The 20,475-nt window shown below is 46.6% G+C and overlaps 1 protein-coding gene across 1 annotated transcript in view; it reads left to right on the top strand.

The window, feature by feature from the left end:
* ahrra (aryl-hydrocarbon receptor repressor a) overlaps positions 1–15,479 on the top strand; it is a 77,170-nt gene extending 61,691 nt beyond the window's left edge. The window contains exons 6-10 of the mRNA XM_061064865.1: positions 4,365–4,454; positions 8,912–9,053; positions 9,367–9,500; positions 10,750–10,952; positions 12,452–15,479. Of these exons, the coding sequence (XP_060920848.1) occupies positions 4,365–4,454; positions 8,912–9,053; positions 9,367–9,500; positions 10,750–10,952; positions 12,452–13,598 (1,716 nt within the window). The 3' untranslated portion in view covers positions 13,599–15,479. The remainder of the gene's footprint in view (positions 1–4,364; positions 4,455–8,911; positions 9,054–9,366; positions 9,501–10,749; positions 10,953–12,451) is intronic.
* Positions 15,480–20,475: the final 4,996 nt, after the last annotated feature.

Below are 20,475 nucleotides of genomic sequence, written 5' to 3'. Positions count from 1 at the left end.
CGACCCGCTGATGCTTCTGTTAACGTGTCAGGTTGTCTCAAAGGGCCTCTGAACAAAAGGAGAGATTGACCGTCATGATGAGCCTCCCGTTGCGTGACTCGTCCTGCAGCAGGGGCCTCGCAGCAAACTGTGCATTAGTCGTTATGGCGACGGGATCCCAAGAGAGGAAGACGATGGATATATGTGTGTGTGTGTGTTTGATTGTGTGTCTTTGTAAATGTCTGTGGAGTGAGTGTGAGTATAAGTGAGCACTTCAGACTTCAGGAGGTTGATCTGTTGTGTTTATTTAAATGTTTTCATAATGAATAATAACACTTACGATCGATAAGTGAGGGAGAATCTGGATCACAAAAGTCTGCAGCCATGCTTTACAGCTCTGTGAGGATACACTCAGGGTAACACAACTAAGACTTTCTCCAGGACTGGACGATTGTTGATAAGTTTTGGAATAAAACAGAAACTCAAGTTCCACTCGTATGTGGAGCAAACTTTCACAAAACGTCCACAAATGTTGTTCACAATTTATAAATTAACAATAAATAAACGAGGAAAAGCTGAAAGGAATAAGTTTTGTTTCTTATCCGTCCAAATCATGGCGTTCAGAGCTCATCGCACCGCTAGACGTGCAGATAACTGTTCCCTCCTCAACATAGAATTATTGAGCCGTTGATCACATTAATCAAAATCAAAGGGAGAATGGCGTCTCTCTCTCATGTCCACAGAGCACCCCGCTCGCCTGCACTTTGTAAGTGTGTGTGTGTGTTCTGGTGGTCAAATTGTTCATGAAGCTTGACAGCCACACCAGAAGGACTGAAGAGACTCCGATGGCTGAAGTTGAAACACTTTATTTCACACTGGAGGAGAAATGAGATTAACCTCGATTAATGCTGGATCCTGTTTCCACACAGATGGACGTGTTAGTGATGACCTCATGGTCGCTGCTTTCATCCCCTCACAGTGAGACAGAAGTAAAACCAAAGAAAGTGTGTAGAAACAAAGAGACCGAGCTCCCCCCCCCTCCTCTACTTCCACATTCACTGGACCTGAATATTTTATTTTGGGCTCTGCGTGCAAAGCGCCTCTTAAGTTTTGTAAGTCAAAGCTTTTAGTCTCCCAGGGGCGGTTATGGGAGCCGGGGGCGTCGTAGCTGCAGATCAGTGGAGGAGCAGGCCAGCAGCAGGTGCCTGTTTCCATGTTTCCATGAGCTAAAGGCTTCAGTATGCCAGGAACGAGGGAAACATTCCAGAAAACAGCAGCAAACACTGCACACCATGTTTCTCTGGATACGTCTGTTTCTTTGATTTCTTTCTTTGGTTTTGTTCTTCCTTCCTTCTGTTCTTCCTTTCCTTCCTTCCTTCTTTCTTTCCTTTCTTCCTTTCTTCCATCCATTCTTCCTTCCCTTCTTTCTTGTTTCTTTCCATCCTCCATCCCTTCTTTCCCTCCTTCCTTCCTTCCACCCATGCCTTCCTTCTTGATTCTTTCCATCCTTCCTTCCTTCCTTCCGTCTGTTCTTCCTTCCCTTCTCTGGTTTCCTTCCTTCCCTCCTTGCTTCTGTCCTTCCTTCCTTCCTTTCTTACTTCTGTTCTTCCTTCCTTCTCTCTGGTCTCTTTCCTTCCTTCCTTCTTTCTTTCCTTTCTTCCATCCATTCTTCCTTCCCTTATTTCTTGTTTCTTTCCATCCTCCATCCCTTCCTTCCCTCCTTCCTTCCTTCCACCCATGCCTACCTTCTTGATTCTTTCCATCCTTCCATCCTTCCATCCTTCCTTCCTTCCTTCCTTCCTTCCTTCCGTCTGTTCTTCCTTCCCTTTTCTCTGGTTTCTTTCCTTTCTTCCTTCATTCCTTCACACTTCCAGAACGCTCTGCTGTTTGCAAGTGAATTAGACACGATCTGATTGGAGAAGCAATATCACACCACACATGTGGCTTTGATAGCGTTAAGACTCTTGGAAGATTAATTCAACGTCTTAACATCTGATATTTTCATATTTCCTGGATTGACATGATGGGAAAACAATGCTCTGTTTTCAGAAATATTTTACATTCTGACCTGACATGCTGTTTCCAGATGTTTGTAAAGCTCCGAAATGTAAGGACTTCATTCAAGCTGCATCCAAATCAGGTTTCCCCGTGCACATGCAGATTTACTGTCATGATGCTGAGCTGAACAAGTACTCATGACTGAAGTGTGCAAGTGCTCAGTGCACACGAGAGAGACCAAGTTATTGTTCTATCAGATCGTCTCTGAAGGTGGAGAAGTTACATGTTGTTGCTTTATGTCGATGCTGAGTCAGGTCAGAATCAGGAGAAGTGAAGAGGTTAGTTATTCTGCCGTGCACGATGTGTGTGTTTGTGTGTCTAAATGTGTGTGTGTGTGTGGAGGGGACACCCCCCCCCCTGCATGTCATGAATCCGTGCAGGTTGTCCTCGTCAAACATCATCTTCATCCTCAGCACAATGACCTGAGTCATCCTCCCCTCCGCTCCCAGCTCATCATATATGTTTCTCCCATGTTGTCATATCCCAGTGAAGATATGTTCCTGTCACTGTGCTGCTGTGTCACAACATGACTCACACACCTCAGGACACACACACACACACACACACACACACACACACACACACACACTCAGGTATCAGAGAGCTTCATGCAGCTCTGCTCGCTGAGGCAATCAGATCACTGTGAGGTGAGAGAGAGAGAGAGAGAGAAAGCGAGAGAGAGAGAGAGAGAGACAGGCAGAGTGTGTGTGAGTGTGAATTTAGAGGCCACAGGGATATATAAAATACACACACACACCACCGGGGAAGACCTGCAAAGTCTCGCAGTAAAACAGAGGTGACAGACTCTGGCAGCAGCAGTCACGCAAGTCAAGTAGCCTTGCAGTTGTCACGCTATTGCAGCTGTACACACACACACACACACACACACACACACTACAGCGCTCGTCTCCTTCCTGTGTTTTTCTTCTCTCACACTCTCCATCTGTCTGTCCTTTTTTCCTCTGAAGCCTTTTATGTAATTTTTTAATGTTTATTTTTTTAATCAACACTTGTGTCTGTGAACTAGAGAGTGTGTGTGTGTGTGTGTGTGTGTGTGTGTGTGTGTGTGTGTGTGTCTGTGAACTAGAGAGTGTGTGTGTGTGTGTGTGTGTGTGTGTGTGTGTGTGTGTCTGTGAACTAGAGAGTGTGTGTGTGTGTGTGTGTGTGTGTGTGTGTGTGTGTGTGTGTCTGTCTGTGAACTAGAGAGTGTGTGTGTGTCTGTAAACTAGAGAGTGTGTGTGTGTGTGTGTGTGTGTGTGTGTGTGTGTGTGTGTGTCTGTAAACTAGAGAGTGTGTGTGTGTGTGTGTGTGTGTGTGTGTGTGTGTGTGTGTGTCTGTGAACTAGAGAGTGTGTGTGTGTGTGTGTGTGTGTGTGTCTGTCTGTGAACTAGAGAGTGTGTGTGTGTCTGTAAACTAGAGAGTGTGTGTGTGTGTGTGTGTGTGTGTGTGTGTGTGTCTGTGAACTAGAGAGTGTGTGTGTGTGTGTGTGTGTGTGTGTGTGTGTGTGTGTGTGTGTGTGTGTGTGTGTCTGTGAACTAGAGAGTGTGTGTGTGTGTGTGTGTGTGTGTGTGTGTGTGTGTGTGTGTGTCTGTGAACTAGAGAGTGTGTGTGTGTGTGTGTGTGTGTGTATTAAGACGGGAAACTGGAAACCGGACTGTGTTTGTGTCGGGAGCCTCTCTGCTTTGAATCAATGTGTTTGGTATCAGAATCAAAGCAGGTTTCCACTCAAACAGATTCAATTATCAAAGTTTTTTACTCAAATTTAAAAGGGAGCAAATCTTCACGTCCGTTTGAGCTGCTTTAAAAAAAAATCCTTGAATCCAAACCCACCGGAACATATTTCTAAAAGACGTTCAAAAATAATATTTTCAGGTTTAATTTGTCCAGCTCCCGTCCAGACCCATCTGTGTCTGATTGCTTCTCCAGTGTTATTCTTTCTTTTCTTCTGATGTTTCTGTTATTGGCTCTTCTGAGAATTATGGAAAGAATGATTCAAATTCAGTATTTTGATATCAAAGGCTGACAAACACACTGCACTTTGTTCCAAGCCTAGAAGAAAGAAATGTACATTAAAGGCAGTGAGCATTGTGTGTGTGTGTGTGTGTGTTACCTCTGCAGAGATGAAACACAATAAATACAGTTGTTTGTTTTTGTCAATTATGTATCTGCTACACTTGAGTTTATTTGCTGCATGAGCTGCTCTGAGTCACCACTTATTTCTGTGTCTCTTTCTCTGTGTGTGTCTGTGTGTGTGTGTGTGTGTGTGTGTGTGTGTGTGTGTGTGTGTGTGTGTGTGTGTGTGTGTGTGTGTGTGTGTGTGTGTGCAGTCTCTGACAGGCTTTGCGTTGGTGGTGAGCAGTGACGGGATGGTCTTTTACGCCTCCTCGACCATCGTGGACTACCTGGGGTTCCATCAGGTGAGTTACAGGTTTCAGTTGCTTCATAACGAGGGTTAAACACTTTATGATGAACTTTAATAACAACCGGTTTATTGATACCTGAAGGTAGACCAAGACCTACCTGAGACAAGAGTGCTCTGAGACCTAGCCAAGACCAAGACCATAAATATCACTGAAATTGTCTTATTTTACCTTATTTTGTTTGGTTGTTGACTTAAAGGTTCAAAATTAACTTGTTGCAGTTCTACAGCCTGAGCAGGTTTGTTGTGTTATTGTGTAACTTTGGTGTTTCACACGGTTAGTACAGAAGCAATATTTATGTAACACACGATAAAACAGGCTATTTATCCAGCAGTGTCAGCAGTAGACCAACAACTGCTGTCCTCTTTAGCTCCTCCTCCTTCTGAGCTGAAGCCACGCCCCCTAGATATCATTGTTGGTATCATGTTGGAGTTTCTCAGATTCTCTTTATTTCTCCTTTTCTCAGTCATGGTAATAAATTCCCCCTGCAGATCTTCTGTGTGTTGTGACTCAACAAGTGTTCAGTGACATTATCCAGCGGGTTCACCCTCGGCTGATCTTTTCCGTTCTCCTCCATCCCGCCGTTTCTTCTTTCTTTCATCCTACGTCTAACAAGCCGCAGTCTGATAACTGGATCTAGACGGCAGGTTGAACCCACTAAGTCACAGCTAAGAGGCCACAGGAAGGTGAAGACCTCTGTTTCACCCTTGCACACACGCTCTGGGTGTCTGTGTGTGTGCGGGCGCTGATAAGTCACCAGCGGTTCAGCGTGCTTCCTCTCCAGCGGCTGCACCAGCCACTCTTTAATTATGGATGATATCAACACGGGCTCGCCTGTCCTGCCTCGCTGAAATCATCCCTCTCCCTCCAAACCATGAATAAAGTGCTTTTTACTGTTCAAATCCCTCCTTTAACCTCATGTCTGCCCAAACTCTCTCTCTCACACACACACACACACACACACACACACACACACACACACACACACACACACACACACACACACACACACAAACACACACTCTGACACTTTGGGGTAGAAATTCTTCCGCTTCAGCTCTCCCACTTGGCGTACAAGCAGACGGGGGCAGTAACCCAGCGCCATGAAATCGACATGAAAACCAAAGCGGTCTGAGAGATCCTGCCACAGTGTGTGTGTCTGTGTGTGTGTGTGTGTGTGTGTGTGTGTGTGTGTGTGTGTGTGTGTGTGTGTGTGTGCGTGTGTGCTGGGTTGCATGAGAGGCAGTGTGAACAAAGAAGAACGTGGAAACACAGCAGCCATCAGGTTGATGCTATGTTAGAATGCTAAGCAGGCTAACGATGGTGAAGTAAAACATCACCGTATTCACATCGTTAGTTTAGCAAGATGGATTGTATACTTTGCTAATTAATATTATAAAAGCCGCAATGGTTGATGGGAAGGTCACACCCCCCTCAGGCGGGCTTGATGGCGTTTATATCACGCGGCTGCTGCAATAAAAGCTGCCCATCCAACCGCCAAACTCTCCCCCTGTGAGGGACATGTGAAAAGCTGTGGCGGTATAGATGCTCTTTGACGAGCAGCAAAAGTTTACCCAGCATGCAAAGTAGTTTGCTGCTCGTCGATGTTGTCATCAGTGATGTTCCTGAGGTCATGGGGAGTTTTCGGGTCTTTTAACATCAGACCCCACCTCACCCAGATGACCCACCTGAGGTTGATCAAGTCCCGGATTGCATCCCAGCAGCAGCAATCCACGAGCTCGCCCTTTTTACCCAAAGCCAGTTCCGGTAACTCTGCGCCCTGCCAGAGCTTCACAGATAGAGCGCCGTGCTAAAACCCGGGCGTCCCCCCTCAGTCTGCTGAGAAATGTCTCTGAATACTGTTGCTAACCTGTTTGAACCTGTTATTGAAAGTAAACAGTCTCCTCTCCAAGAACTTAAAAAGAATCAGAAGATGATGATGTATTTCAGAGCGTCGTAAAACCTTCTCTTAGTCGTTCCCACATGTTGAGAGTATTCTGATATTTGGTTTGGTTTTTTAAGTGACTTTGTTTTCCTCCAAAGCTTCGACAACATGTCACGTAATTTTGAGCCCACAATTGTAGTCAGAAGGACACTTATCCTTAATGTACCACAGAAGAAGAAAGGAAAAGGCTTCTCTCAGTAGCACCACAAGAAAGCTCTGCAGAAGAGCAGAAAACCTCCGCTGGCCTTTGATCCCGTTTGTTAGCCGGGGCCATTCGCCTTTGAAGGTCAGCAAAAATATCACTTATTCTCCATTTTTCCCTCCTCTTTTCCTCTCTGTGATTTTTACGAGAAACATAAACAATAGTCACTCGATCCGTCTGCATGACTGCCGGTAGGGAACCAAACCACAGGCCGAAGACGGTGGGAACAGATTGTGTTTTCAGAGGCAGGCGATCAAAAAGCCTCGCGTGCCACCAGTGTGGAAATTCTGGAGAGAGAGCACGGGAGGAGGGAGAGAGGGAAGAGGAGAAGGTTGAACGTTTTAGTGAGGAATCTGTCAGGGAATGACAGAAAGCAAAGCTATTGCTGGAAAAGAGAGAGAGGCATGACGAGAGTGGGCTGGAACCCAGCTCTTTATATATGTGTGTGTGTGTGTGTGTGTGTGTGTGTGTGTGTGTGTGTGTGTGTGTGTGTGTGTGTGTGTGTGTGTGTGTGTGTGTGTGTGTGTGTGTGTGTGTGTGTGTGTGTGTGTGTGGGTGGATGGATGGGGAGGGTTCGCTGGGCTGGACCGCTGTTCAGGAGCTGGTGTCACGCGATGTTTGACAAACACAGCTGCCCTCTCTGGCCCTACAGCTGCCCCGAGCCTCTGACTGTACTCTCCTGTACGTGTGCATGCACATACACAGCAGCTAAAGTACATGCATGTTGCTGTGAATCTGTGTGTACAGTAAGGTCCTTGTGTGTGTGTGATTTAGAGGAATTAGCACGCTCGCTGTGAATCCTGGGGCAGACTGAGAGTGAATCTGAGCAGCAACAACAGGAATCTCTCCTCCAAACTGGACCGATGGCAGCTAAGTCCAATGTCAGAGCTGGTGTTTGTAAAGACTTCCAGAAGGAAGGCCTTACACCTGCCTACCTGCCTTCTTCCTCAAGACAAACTGTTTATAAGTATTAGACGTAGCCACCATGAAATTAAGCTAGTGTTTTTAGACTGCGTCTTGAAGCCTCAAGTTTAGCATTTTGGCCATTTCCATCTTGGTTGTTTGCAGCCGGAAGTGACCATATTTGGTCAAAAGGGAGGAGCTAGTGGGGTGAGACTGAGGGTGGTTTTGGGTGGTGGATCGGGGAGATAAGAGGTTTTGGGTAGGGATGGGTGGCTTTATATTTTGTATTCTGTACATCATGCAGCGATTTGTACTGTTCAAGTTAAAAACTCAATAAAAAAAAAAAGAAAAGGGAGGAGCTAAAGAAGAGTGAAGGGTTAGCGAACACTAAGTTATCAAAGATAAACTGTGCATGATGCTAATTCATTAGCTGGCATATCAAAGAGTTACCGACAGTTTTCCCCTCACGTTGAGATTCTTATTTTGGTGGTAGCGTATCAAAGCTGGTCATATTTTACAGTTAAAAGTTAAAATACATTTTAGAATGTAGCGAATTGGGAAGACATCCTGCGCAGTTGTCATGACTTGAGAAATGAGGAGTTTAGACTTCTGTTACTAGACTCTTAAAATAGCTTTTTTTGCAGTATCATATGGCTCTATTTGGATTAAATCACTTTTGGAGACCGCCTCTAGTGGACACTTTAAGAACTGCAATTTTCGTTATGGCATTTTTGCGTTTGCCACAAAATGGTCCTACTTCTCAGTGATTTATTCCCTCTGCAAACATTTTCCTAATAACTGTATGGTCTCAGTTTCTAACTTCAAGTCTTCTTCACAACAGCATGATGTTCATTTAGTACATTTTAGTTTAGAGTCTAATAGATGAGCATGCATACTTCAGGGCGTGACTTTTATGTCGACCTCTGAACCAGGATTGAAGTGTAGCAATGCACATCCACCCAGTCATCAAAATAAGGTCTCTGAAGGCTCAAAAAACAATACGCAAAAGGATCGAAATGACAAAGTTTAGGGCTTTAAAACTCAAGGCTGTCATCACTGTAGCTACGTCTGTTTCTAATATACCGCCTATGCCCTGATTCATCGCCATCCGAAAGTTTTAGAGGTCTGACGTCCTCCAGGCTGACACTTAGGTTTCCAATTTCCATGAAAATATTTCAAGAATGAAGGGACCTGAAAGCACACACAGCTGAAATTAAAATATAAAGTCAAGTTCTTGTTGTTCATTTTAGATTCCATCTCTTCTGGTTTCTGCCTTCTTCATTCTGAAGTCTAAAAACGAATGGGCAACGTCCACTTCTTATACCCAGACAACGGTTTAAAACTTGAACTGTGACGGATTGTCTTCAACAAATTGACCAAGAATCTCTAAATCCTCCCCCACAGACGGACGTGATGCACCAGAACGTGTTCGACTACATCCACATAGACGACCGTCAGGAGTTCAGACGTCAGCTGCACTGGGCCATGTGTCCTCCCCACCAGGGGGCGTCTGCACACCAGGACGGCCAGATACCTGCAGGGACAGGTGGGTGGATCCCGGGAAAGTTGGGGAGGAACTCAACAGGGATGATCACGCTCATGGCCGAGATCAAACATATTAATAATGGCTTGTTTTGAAAGCTCTGCAAGAAATCATTAACTGAAAAATAAATGACATCCATTTATATCATACGTTTAAACATTTTTTAATCTGATGATGAAATATGTGCCACACTGTAAGATTAAATCTCCTTTTTTAACGTGCTTCTGGATAAGAACCCGACGCTTTCAAGTTTTATAAATTGCTCCGTGTTTTCCAAATAGTGATCCATATTGAATTCTCTTCTCCTCCGTCTCAGGTGAGGACTTTGTCGTGAGCAGCCTCTTCAATTCTCCCGAGGCCGGGGGGGTTCCTCCCGAGCTCTCCTGCTTCCTCAACAGATGTTTCATCGCCAGAGTTCGATGCCTGTTGGACAGCACCTCTGGCTTCCTGGTGAGTGGTCTGAGCCCAATGTGCCAGCTGAACACAACAAACAGAAAAGTGCATTCAAATAAATCATAGAGTAATTGTGCCCACATTCTGGGAGAAGACCCAGGCCTGTTAAAAGTATAATGACCCCGCCGGTACAGAGAATCTTGTGTACGGTTATTTATAGTTGTGTTGGAAAGTGTTATGAGGACTCTGGACGCAACAGCAACAGCCGGGTTCATCCCTCGTGGCTGTGACTGCAGCGGTCTGGAGAGGAGCAGTGGAAAATGACAGAGAAACTAGAAAATGTTGTAATGATAATTTGAGTTTTCATCAGGGTCAGCAGAGTTCAGAATTACTTTTCGGGGTTTTGCAGCCAAGTGGTCACTTGAGGTACTGCAGTTTATTGGATTCATTTTCCAACAACAGGTTGCCACTTGGTTAGACAAAGTCGTTACTTTGCTAGTTAATGAAAAGGACGGAGACTCTTTAAAACAAAATAACTGAGCACTTTAGTGCAAACCCGCTGGTGTAAATCTACTGTTGTCTCGGTGTAGGAGAGCTGCTTGGAAACAAAAGGAATAAGTTTGAGGTATTATTAATAATACATTCAGATATCAAATAACAGCCAATCACATGAAAATAGGATAGAGAGAGAGATGCAAAAGGTGATGAGCAGAGGGGTGTCCAGGGGGTGGCATGGCCTCCCCAAAATCCTTAACTATGATTGGTCAATTTCCTTGCCAGACGTGGGACTTACGTTGAGAGTTTGCAGATTGCAGCTGATCAACTCGAGTTACACGGTGCAAGAACACGGTGATGGGAAATACACCTCTTTGACGAGAGTTGCATCATACGTCTGCTTTCCTTTCCGGGCATCAGGACTCAAAGATTCTGAGGATTTTAGACAAACCAGAGACAGGACTGGAGTGTGATGTGATGTGAGGTGCTTCTTCAGGTTGGATTCTGGCATAAAAGTAATAATGGTGGTGCAATGATAAAAAGAAGAGAGGCTCAAAAGAATCTGATCGTTTGCACACAGCACTACGAGAACATGGCTGTGTGCAGACAGAACAAAGAGTTTCAAGCCGTGGACTGGAGTCCAGAGGCAAACAGTTTGTGGTAAATCAGGGCACAGAAATGTAAGAGAAAATAGTTCTACAAAGTTTCTTTTATCGAGGCGCGTACATCAGATGACTTCTTCAAGGGAATGGGATTTAAGGACTATTGCATATCTTCAAACTTGTAAATGTCCTCCTCTCCTTCCTCCCAGACAATGCAGTTTCAGGGTCGTTTGAAGTTCCTCCACGGTCAGAAAAAGAAGTCGGCCTCCGGAGCTCTGGTTCCTCCTCAGCTGGCTCTCTTCTGCATCGGTGTCCCCCTGCTGCTGCCCTCCATCGCTGAGATGAAGATGAAGAACATGCTGCTGAGGGGGAAGAACAAAGGAGGAGGGATGAGCTCTGCACTGGAGCACGGGTAAGCAAAAAGGAAACCTCATATTTAAGATGGTGGGATGATACAGCTGCACATCACACCTTATATCCCCCTGATTGTTTTAATTGAGGTGCTACACGGTGACTAAAGGTCAAGCTGTCCAAACAGCATCAGCTCCAGCTTTGATGCATGTTGGCACCTTGTAATGTTGTTGTTATGGCCTGGAGAGAATACACTGTGGGAGAGCTGGGAGTAAAGGTCAAATCTTCTCCACATCATTGGAAAAGTTTAGTCAAAGCCTGGAGTTAACCTGCTTGTCCTTATGGGGCCCTCCTGATATTTGGACGTCGGTATAATAAATTATTAAATTATTATAAAAATAAAATTATATTATTAAAATATAATAAACACACTTTACGGCTGCTTTGAACAGACACGTTTAAAACATGTGCTCTTCTATTTTCAACTCTATTTGTCACCTCATTACTTCTAAACAGATCCATAAAACAAACTATCCTGAGCCCCGCCCTCGGCGTGCAGCTCTGACACAGAGCCTAACGAGCACTGGATGTCTCACCTGTGACCAATCAGGATTGAATACACATACAGGTCTGGAGAAGTTCCCTCTGTACTGCATGCATCATGACCACTGAGAGTTTAGAGATCTAGCACCCCCTCTACTGTTCATCCTGCGTCATCAGGACAGCGTAGCTCACGCAGCGGTCCTGGACTGCACGTTTAGTTTGAGACACAAAGTCCCTCCTGACAGTGATGAGCTGTGGTGCAAAAGGAGAAAAAACATTCTGACCAAATCCACTGAAGTAAATGTCGTTTTGGATTTCTTTAAACTGAACTTGTTGACCTCACCAAAAGCTGGAGTCAAAGAGAAGAGGGAGATGTTTGTGCAGTTTTTAAACAATGTTTCCTCTAAATATAAAAAATCTTCAGACAGCATGAAAGTGATCCTCGTTGGCTGCCTAGTAGCAGCATGCAAATTAAAAAACAACGAGCAAGAAAAGCAACCACAATAAGAATAAAGAGCTCAATAAAACAGGCAGATATTTAAATATGAAACTTTGAAGGACATGAAACAAAATAAGTCTGAGTTATAAGTTTCAACAGAAGAAAACACAATCAATCAAAGAGAGCAGATGGTGAATTCATCTTTTATTTAGAACAATTTAAAGTTCACCACATTAGTTTAAAGGACTCAAACACATTAAGTTTTAGTGTCTGTGTAGCTTTAAGAGGAAATGAAATCTACTGTAATTGTTGTGCCTTTAAAACGTGGAGCTCTGACCGCCATCGATCTTTGGGTCGAGGACTCGGAAAAGATGAGTCACCTCTGGAACCATTTTCTCTTGAACTGAAATGAACCGAGCGTACGTTAGTGTTTGTGCTGTGAGTCATCGATCAGCAGGAAAACATTCACAAACTTTAAAGAGACAAACTGAAAGTCCCCGAGGACGACAGAAACGTTGTTTACTCTCCTTGATTTGTTTTCTAATGATGTCACTCTCCTCTTTGTGATCTTCTCACAGCGAGCGAGGGGAGCACCTCCGCAGACACTCCTTCAGCGGCGGGATGGGTGACATCACAGACCCCCTCCTCCTCTCCTGTCCCACCCCCGGCGGTACCCAGCGAGGTCATCACACCCCCTGGACCCCGCTCTCCAAAGACAACCTCAAGTACCGCCCCGACGGTTACTACAACCAGGAGGAGCCGCTCAACTACTGCAAGTCCTCCATGGGCCCTCACAAAGGCATGAGCCCAGGTCTGAGCGGCGGCTGGCCTCTGCGGCCAAACTCCGGTCCCCTCAGAGCGGGTCAGGGCGTCGGATACATCCCCTCAAACCGTCTGAATAAAGTCGGCCCGTACGGGAAGCCGTACCGCCTCTCTCCGGGCTGCCACAGCGGCCGAGGCGCCGAGGTGTTTGTGTCGAAGCTTTATGGGAATGTCCAGATCCCATCAGATCCCGATGCGTACTGCGTGGACCTGGTGAAGAACGAGAACGGATACGGGGAATGCTACGATGGACATCTGATGCCACCCATTAAAGTGGAGCATGACTCGGACTCTGAGAACGGCTGCGACGCCTACGGGCAACCCTGGGCGGGCCGGGACCCAGAAACCATCGACCGCCGCTACATGAACGGGGTCTACGACCACACCACGGGCCTCCACCTGAAGTCCGAGGCCGATTACTACGACCCTCAGTACTCACCCTGCCAGAGAGGGAAGGCAGGGATCAGCCCGCCGTACAACAACGGCAACTATCAGAACTATGCAGTCAACAACAGCGGCAACACGAGCAACCGTCTGTTGAAATGTGACAAAGACTTGAGCAACAACAACAACAACGACAACAACGACACGTTCAGCCCTCAGAGACTCTCGCACCCCGACTCTCTGTGCAGCAACCAACCCGTCAACCTCATGGACTCACACCTCTACCAGCAGGACCCGCACAAGGCCTACATGCACCCGGACTACAACAAGCATGCCTCTTATGAGTTCAAAGGTCACAGCCTGATCCACTCAATCAAACGGGAGCCCATGGACTCCCCGCCGTGGTCGGAGAGCGCTCACGACATCAGCCAGGCCATGATGGTCGGCCCGAGGAACATTATGCCGTGTGTGATGAGCTCGGGACATCACAAGTCCAACCCCTACATTTACATGCCCTGAGAGACACACACACACACACACACACACACACACACACACACACACACACACACACACACACACACACACACACACACACACACACACACACACACACACACACACACACACACACACACACACACACACACACACACACACACACAGCGTGCATTAAAGTCCTGTTAGTGCAGCACACACACACCAGCATTACAAACAGACTCTTGACTACGAGGATCTCCAGGATGTCAGCGTTCGGATCTCTTCTTCAGCGTGGCGATGGTGATGAGGTCACAAACAGGCTCAGGTTTAGCGTCGTGACAATCACAAAAGAAACTTTGAATCCGCTCTGCTTACAGACGGTTTTGTTTTTAAAGAATACGTTTTTTTGTAGTTGGTTCCGAGCACTTTTGGATTTTAGTGAAAATGAGACGTCTTAGAGACACACTTTCAGTTTGTCGTACGTGTTGTGTTCACCTGGCGTCGTGGGGCGAAACATTGCTGTAAAAAAAAAAAAAAAAAGAATATTTTTGAAAACTTTGTTCACAGGAGAAGCTTACACCCATACAGCTGGGCTCATGGAGGGAGACGCTTCAGTGACGTCAGGGCGGGCTGCTGGTTTCTATGCAACTTTCAATGATATCAGATCTGTTTGCAGAGACTTGAAACATAATCAAATCATCAGGTTTAGTCAAAGTTACACATAATAAGTTTGCAAGCAGAGTCTGTTTAGAAAACGCTCCAAAGTCCTGATTTCAAGAACTCAAATATCTATGCAGAAAAATCAACATTACAATCCAGTGCTTCTGTCGGAGCAAACTGGAAACCTGGGAGCTTTCAAGGGACTCATTCACAGACCCCTGAGGGCACAGAAAACTTTCCTGTGAGCACAAGATTGATTCCCGAGCTGACAAGAAAGTATTTCAACGAGAACGTTTCTCACAATCACTAGAAAGTGTTTCATGTCAGAGTTTCTGACATTCTGTCTCAGAGGATGAGCTCTTTAAACATCTCTGTGCGACGGAGCTGTTTCAAAAAGTTTCACAAGAGCACACAATACTTTCTGGTGAGGACAAGACATGTTCTCGTGTGCGATGGCTAAGACTTTACTATTCAAAGATATGGTCACTGAACTGAGATCGCACAGTAACAACAGATCTCAACGTCTGAAGGCGAGGAGAGTCTGTTTGATTTGAAGGAAAGGGTTCGGTTCTTCTTCAATGACATCATCGTCCTGGGTCATGAACCTCCTGTTGAAAATATGAGTTATTTTTTGTCATCTTTTGTCCGAGCTAATGTTGTACAGTGTGGATTAGTGTTTATGACGAGATCAGCATTTCAACTGGATGCAGCCGCTGCAGAAACGACACATTTCCTTTGAGATGAATTTCCACTTTTCATGTTGTCTGTTCAGTCCGATAAAACAAAACATCCGACTTTGTCTTCACACTCAGTATTTTTGCACAAATCAATGAAAAGCACCAAAATGGATCGGACGTCTCAGTTCTAGTTTCTGACTTGCACTACTGGGAGAAGGTCAGAGGAAGGTCAGCCGAGTCTTTGAGTCGACACGCACAAGTGTACGAGGTGTCACTGTTTTGAATTTGTCTTTTTTCTCTTTGTGTGTGTTCATTTCAATAAATGTTTGATGAGTCGTATTTATTGTGAGAGACAAAAGTGCGTAATTTAAAAACTCCAGTTTGAAGGCTTTTCTGTTTCACTAACGTTTATGAATATGGCTTTTTTTTTTCTTGCTATTGTTTTGATAATTGTCATACTTGTCTCATGGAGGAGGTAGCTGCAAGGTAGCGAATACAGTGTACATATGCAGTGTCTTCCAATGTTTCTACGTGTTTTTGCAAATGGGACTTATCTATTAAAATACTTTTCTTTGTATGGAAACCTGGAGTTTGATGTTGTTCTTCTACTTTGATTAGATCGGACAGCAGAAGAGAGACGGGAAGTGCTGAGAGGAGAGAGTGGGGGGATGACATGCAGCAAAGGGTAGAGGTCGGATTTGAACCCAGGGACGCTGTGACGAGGACTACAGCCTCTGAACATGGGCGTACAACATAATCGCTTCCCTGATTATTTGAGGAAGAGGGGTTTTTTATTTTGAAACAGGCTTCATTTTAGCGAAGTAACAACAAATACAATGAGGGATTCTGTTGCTTTAAGAGGTCATGGTGAGTTTTTATGTGTAAAATAAAAAGTGGTGTTTTCATTGCAAACCTCCCTGGACCCCCACCATGTGACTGGGCCCCTTTAGTCCCCCTTATGGGCAGCCTTGATAATCAGAGTGAAATAATATCCATCATGGCCTCTCTATAAACCTGATGTTCTCCTCTCATAAACATTTTCAAGAACTAAAAATATCTCAATTCTTTTGTTAACGTCCTGGTCTCTTTAGTCGCTGCTGAATTTTTCACGTTGACCAAATGTGGTCTCATCCTTCAGATTTGTGTCTCTATGAATAATTAACCGTCAGCAGAACAGGATACAGTATCTGTAGCCGCGCCGCCTTTATGATTAATGTGCTGTAAAGTTGGCATGACAGCACCTTCACACGATCCAGGAAACCTTAAACCGACACTCACCGCCGTCTGTGGCATCGTCCAGAGCCAGGGGAACGCTGGCACCGCAGAGAGGGAGGAGGGAGAGGACACGAGGGAGGACACGAGGAGACGAGGGGATGTAGACTAGGAGCTGTGGTCGCATCCTCATCCTCAGGAGTCCCAGGAGAGCTGGACCTCCATCAAACCGGGGAGTTAATTGCTTTCACTTTGCACATCAGGTTTTAGATATCTTACTTCAATGAAAAGCTGTCCTGTAACCGAAGTGAAGAAGAAGGTTTTAAAAAAGCCACAAAAAATGTTTATAAAAAATAATTTGTACCAAATGCAATAAAATTATTAAATTCATAAAGGAAAAAACGACCCCCCCAACTCTAACTGCACACTGTTTTATGAAATTACTGTAACTATTTATTACAAACCATGCTGACTGTGATGTTGTCGAGGACTACAGGCGCTCTCCTGGTTTCCTTCTGTGCTTGAATGTTGTCTTGTTTGTTATAATGTTTTTTCTGTCTTGTTCTTTTGAAGCCAGCCAATTTTCCACTTTGTGGACAAATAAAGTTCTATTCTTCTTCTAAATCCATGTTGAGGGCACATCCCTACACTTTCCATTGTCCAGCAGTGGACTCTGATTAGAAGTCCCCACTGAGAGTTTCACAGACAACAGAACAACAAAGGAGAGGTGCAAAGGCACTGCAGCCTGAAACATGCATCAGGCTCTGTAACATGAATGACATCTAAGTGAGTAAACAGGAAGTCATGCATACAAACAGTTCATCGTATCTCTCTCACACGTTTCCCCAAAGGAGCGCTCTGCTTTGTCTCACTGCAAGTTCATGACTGATGATGTGACAACAAGAGGAGGAGGACTTTAAATGTTTTATACTCAGACTGCATGCACGCTATCTCCCATCACGCCATCTGTACGACACTTGTTCTGGACGGGGAGGGGACGGAAAGGGTGAGGAGGACAAACAAAGAGAGAGACACAGAGAGGGAGGGTGAGGAAGAGGAGGAGAGAGAGGGTGAGAGAGAGGGTGAGGATGAGAGAGAGGGTGAAGGAGGAGAGGGTGAGGAGGAGAGAGGGTGAGGAAGAGGAGGAGGAGAGAGAGGGTGAGGAGAGAGGATGAGGAGGAGAGGGTGAGGAGAGGGTGAAGGAGGAGAGAGAGGGTGAGGAGAGAGAGAGGGTGAAGGAGGAGAGAGAGGGTGAAGGAGGAGAGAGGGTGAGGAGAGAGAGAGAGTGAGGAGAGAGAGAGAGGGTGAGGAGAGAGAGAGAGGGTGAAGGAGGAGAGAGAGGGTGAGGAGAGGGTGAAGGAGGAGAGAGAGGGTGAGGAGAGAGAGGGTGAAGGAGGAGAGAGGGTGAGGAGAGAGAGAGAGAGTGAGGAGAGAGAGAGAGGGTGAGGAGAGAGAGAGGGTGAAGGAGGAGAGAGAGGGTGAAGGAGGAGAGAGGGTGAGGAGGAGAGAGAGGATGAGGAGGAGAGGGAGGGTGAGGAGGGAGAGAGAGGGTGAAGGAGGAGAGAGAGGGTGAGGAGGAGCGAGAGGGTGAGGAAGAGAGAGAGAGGGTGAAGGAGGAGAGGGAGGGTGAGGAGGAGAGAGAGGGTGAGGAGAGAGAGAGAGAGGGTGAAGGAGGAGAGGGAGGGTGAGGAGGAGAGAGGGTGAGGAGAGAGAGAGAGGGTGAAGGAGGAGAGAGAGGGTGAGGAGAGGGTGAAGGAGGAGAGAGAGGGTGAGGAGGAGAGAGAGGGTGAGGAGAGGGTGAAGGAGGAGAGAGAGGGTGAGGAGAGAGAGAGAGGGTGAAGGAGGAGAGAGAGGGTGAAGGAGGAGAGAGGGTGAGGAGAGAGAGAGAGTGAGGAGAGAGAGAGAGGGTGAGGAGAGAGAGAGAGGGTGAAGGAGGAGAGAGGGTGAAGGAGGAGAGAGGGTGAAGGAGGAGAGAGAGGGTGAGGAGGAGAGAGAGGATGAGGAGGAGAGGGAGGGTGAGGAGAGAGAGAGGGTGAGGAGGAGAGAGAGGGTGAGGAGAGAGAGAGGGTGAGGAGAGAGAGAGAGGGTGAAGGAGGAGAGAGAGGGTGAGGAGGAGAGAGAGGGTGAGGAGAGAGAGAGAGGGTGAAGGAGGACAGGGAGGGTGAGGAGGAGAGAGAGGGTGAGGAGGAGAGAGAGGGTGAGGAGAGAGAGAGAGGGTGAAGGAGGAGAGGGAGGGTGAGGAGGAGAGAGAGGGTGAGGAGAGAGAGAGAGGGTGAAGGAGGAGAGGGAGGGTGAGGAGGAGAGAGAGGGTGAGGAGAGAGAGAGAGGGTGAAGGAGGAGAGAGAGGGTGAGGAGAGGGTGAAGGAGGAGAGAGAGGGTGAGAAGGAGAGAGAGGATGAGGAGGAGAGAGAGGGTGAGGAGAGGGTGAAGGAGGAGAGAGAGGGTGAGGAGAGAGAGGGTGAGGAGAGAGAGAGGATGAGGAGGAGAGAGAGGGTGAGGAGAGAGAGAGAGGGTGAAGGAGGAGAGAGAGGGTGAGGAGGAGAGAGAGGGTGAGGAGAGAGAGAGAGGGTGAAGGAGGAGAGAGAGGGTGAGGAGAGAGAGAGGGTGAGGAGAGAGAGAGAGGGTGAAGGAGGAGAGAGAGGGTGAGGAGAGAGAGGATGAGGAGGAGAGGGAGGGTGAGGAGGAGAGAGAGGGTGAGGAGAGAGAGAGGGTGAGGAGAGGGTGAAGGAGGAGAGAGAGGGTGAGAAGGAGAGAGAGGTTGAGGAGGAAAGAGAGGGTGAGGAGAGGGTGAAGGAGGAGAGAGAGGGTGAGGAGAGAGAGAGAGTGAAGGAGGAGAGAGAGGGTGAGGAGAGGGTGAAGGAGGAGAGAGAGGGTGAGGAGAGGGTGAAGGAGGAGAGAGAGGGTGAGGAGAGGGTGAAGGAGGAGAGGGTGAGGAGGAGAGAGAGAGGGTGAGGAAGAGAGAGAGAGGGTGAGGAGGAGAGAGAGGGTGAGGAGGAGAGAGAGGGTGAGGAAGAGAGAGAGGGTGAAGGAGGAGAGAGAGGGTGAGGAGGAGAGAGAGGGTGAGGAGGAGAGAGAGGGTGAGGAAGGGAGAGAGGGTGGGGAGGAGAGAGAGGGTGAGGAAGAGAGAGAGGGTGAAGGAGGAGAGAGAGGGTGAGGAAGAGAGAGAGGGTGAAGGAGGAGAGAGAGGGTGAGGAAGAGAGAGAGGGTGAGGAAGAGAGAGAGAGGACACGTGGAGGTGAGAAAAGAGCAGTTAGCTTGAAAACAATGAAAAGAGCCAAGCCAATCAGGAGAGAGGAGTGATCGCTCACGGCAACCATAGTGTAAGCAAAGTGTTTGATGCTTGTTGACAGCTGTATCTGTGAGTTAGAGGAGGAGTGTGTGTGTGTGTGTGTGTGTGTGTGTGTGTGTGTGTGTGTGTGTGTGTGTGTGTGTGTGTGTGTGTGTGTGCAAACCAAGACCTATAATCCTATACCATGCAAGGTTGCGTGACCGTTCATACTCTTTGCTGCTCCACACACCATTTGGCCTAATTGGTCACACCCACTGTCTCTCTCTCTCTCTCTCTCACACACACAGACACACACAGACACGCACACACACACACACACACGCATACATTAATACACACTCTCCATAGGCAGATGCATCAATGCATACATAGACACAACAATGTCGGCATCTCCTCTCCCCGGTGACCATACTGAGGATCCTTGAGGGGATGTCAGACATGTATGCTCACACACACACACGCATGAACATAAACACGCACCCTACTAAGCATATGGAAGACAGTCATGCAATCAACCGCCAGCCACCCCCACAAACACGCAATGCTAATGAACATGCAGGATTGTTCCCTTTATTTCACTTTGTCCATGTCTCTAAAAAAAAGTGGTTTAACCGAGAGTCTCTACAGGCTCAACCTCCACATGCAGCTCGTTATAAAGTCTGCTTAATACAGCCTTAAGAAGAAAACATTTAGAGGTTCTTTGTTTTAATGCATTCATGACAAAGTGCTGCTCTGGTTACATGTTGTTTGTTTTTAGTTTGTTATTGATGCATGAAATGTGTGCAGCACCTGAGTCCGAGACAAAGGGGAAAACAAAGTGTGTCGTATCTAGAGCCCGACTGATATATTGATAATATCGGCCGAGTTATAAAATCAAGTGATTATCGGTATCGGCTAATTTGATTGCAGAAATGTGCAAATACTACTCGATTTATTCTCCAGTCAAACAGCATTTCATTTGAGTTTCATTGTATGACACTAGCAGTTCTCCTTCACCAGCAGAGGGCGCTGAATGGATTACAACAATCATCACTCTCCAGAGTGTCGAGCGGTGATGCACATACATGAAGTTACTTTC

This window comes from Labrus mixtus, chromosome 19 (genome assembly GCF_963584025.1).
Source record: "Labrus mixtus chromosome 19, fLabMix1.1, whole genome shotgun sequence".
Taxonomy (NCBI): domain Eukaryota; kingdom Metazoa; phylum Chordata; class Actinopteri; order Labriformes; family Labridae; genus Labrus; species Labrus mixtus.
This window is presented reverse-complemented; position numbering and strand designations above follow the sequence as displayed.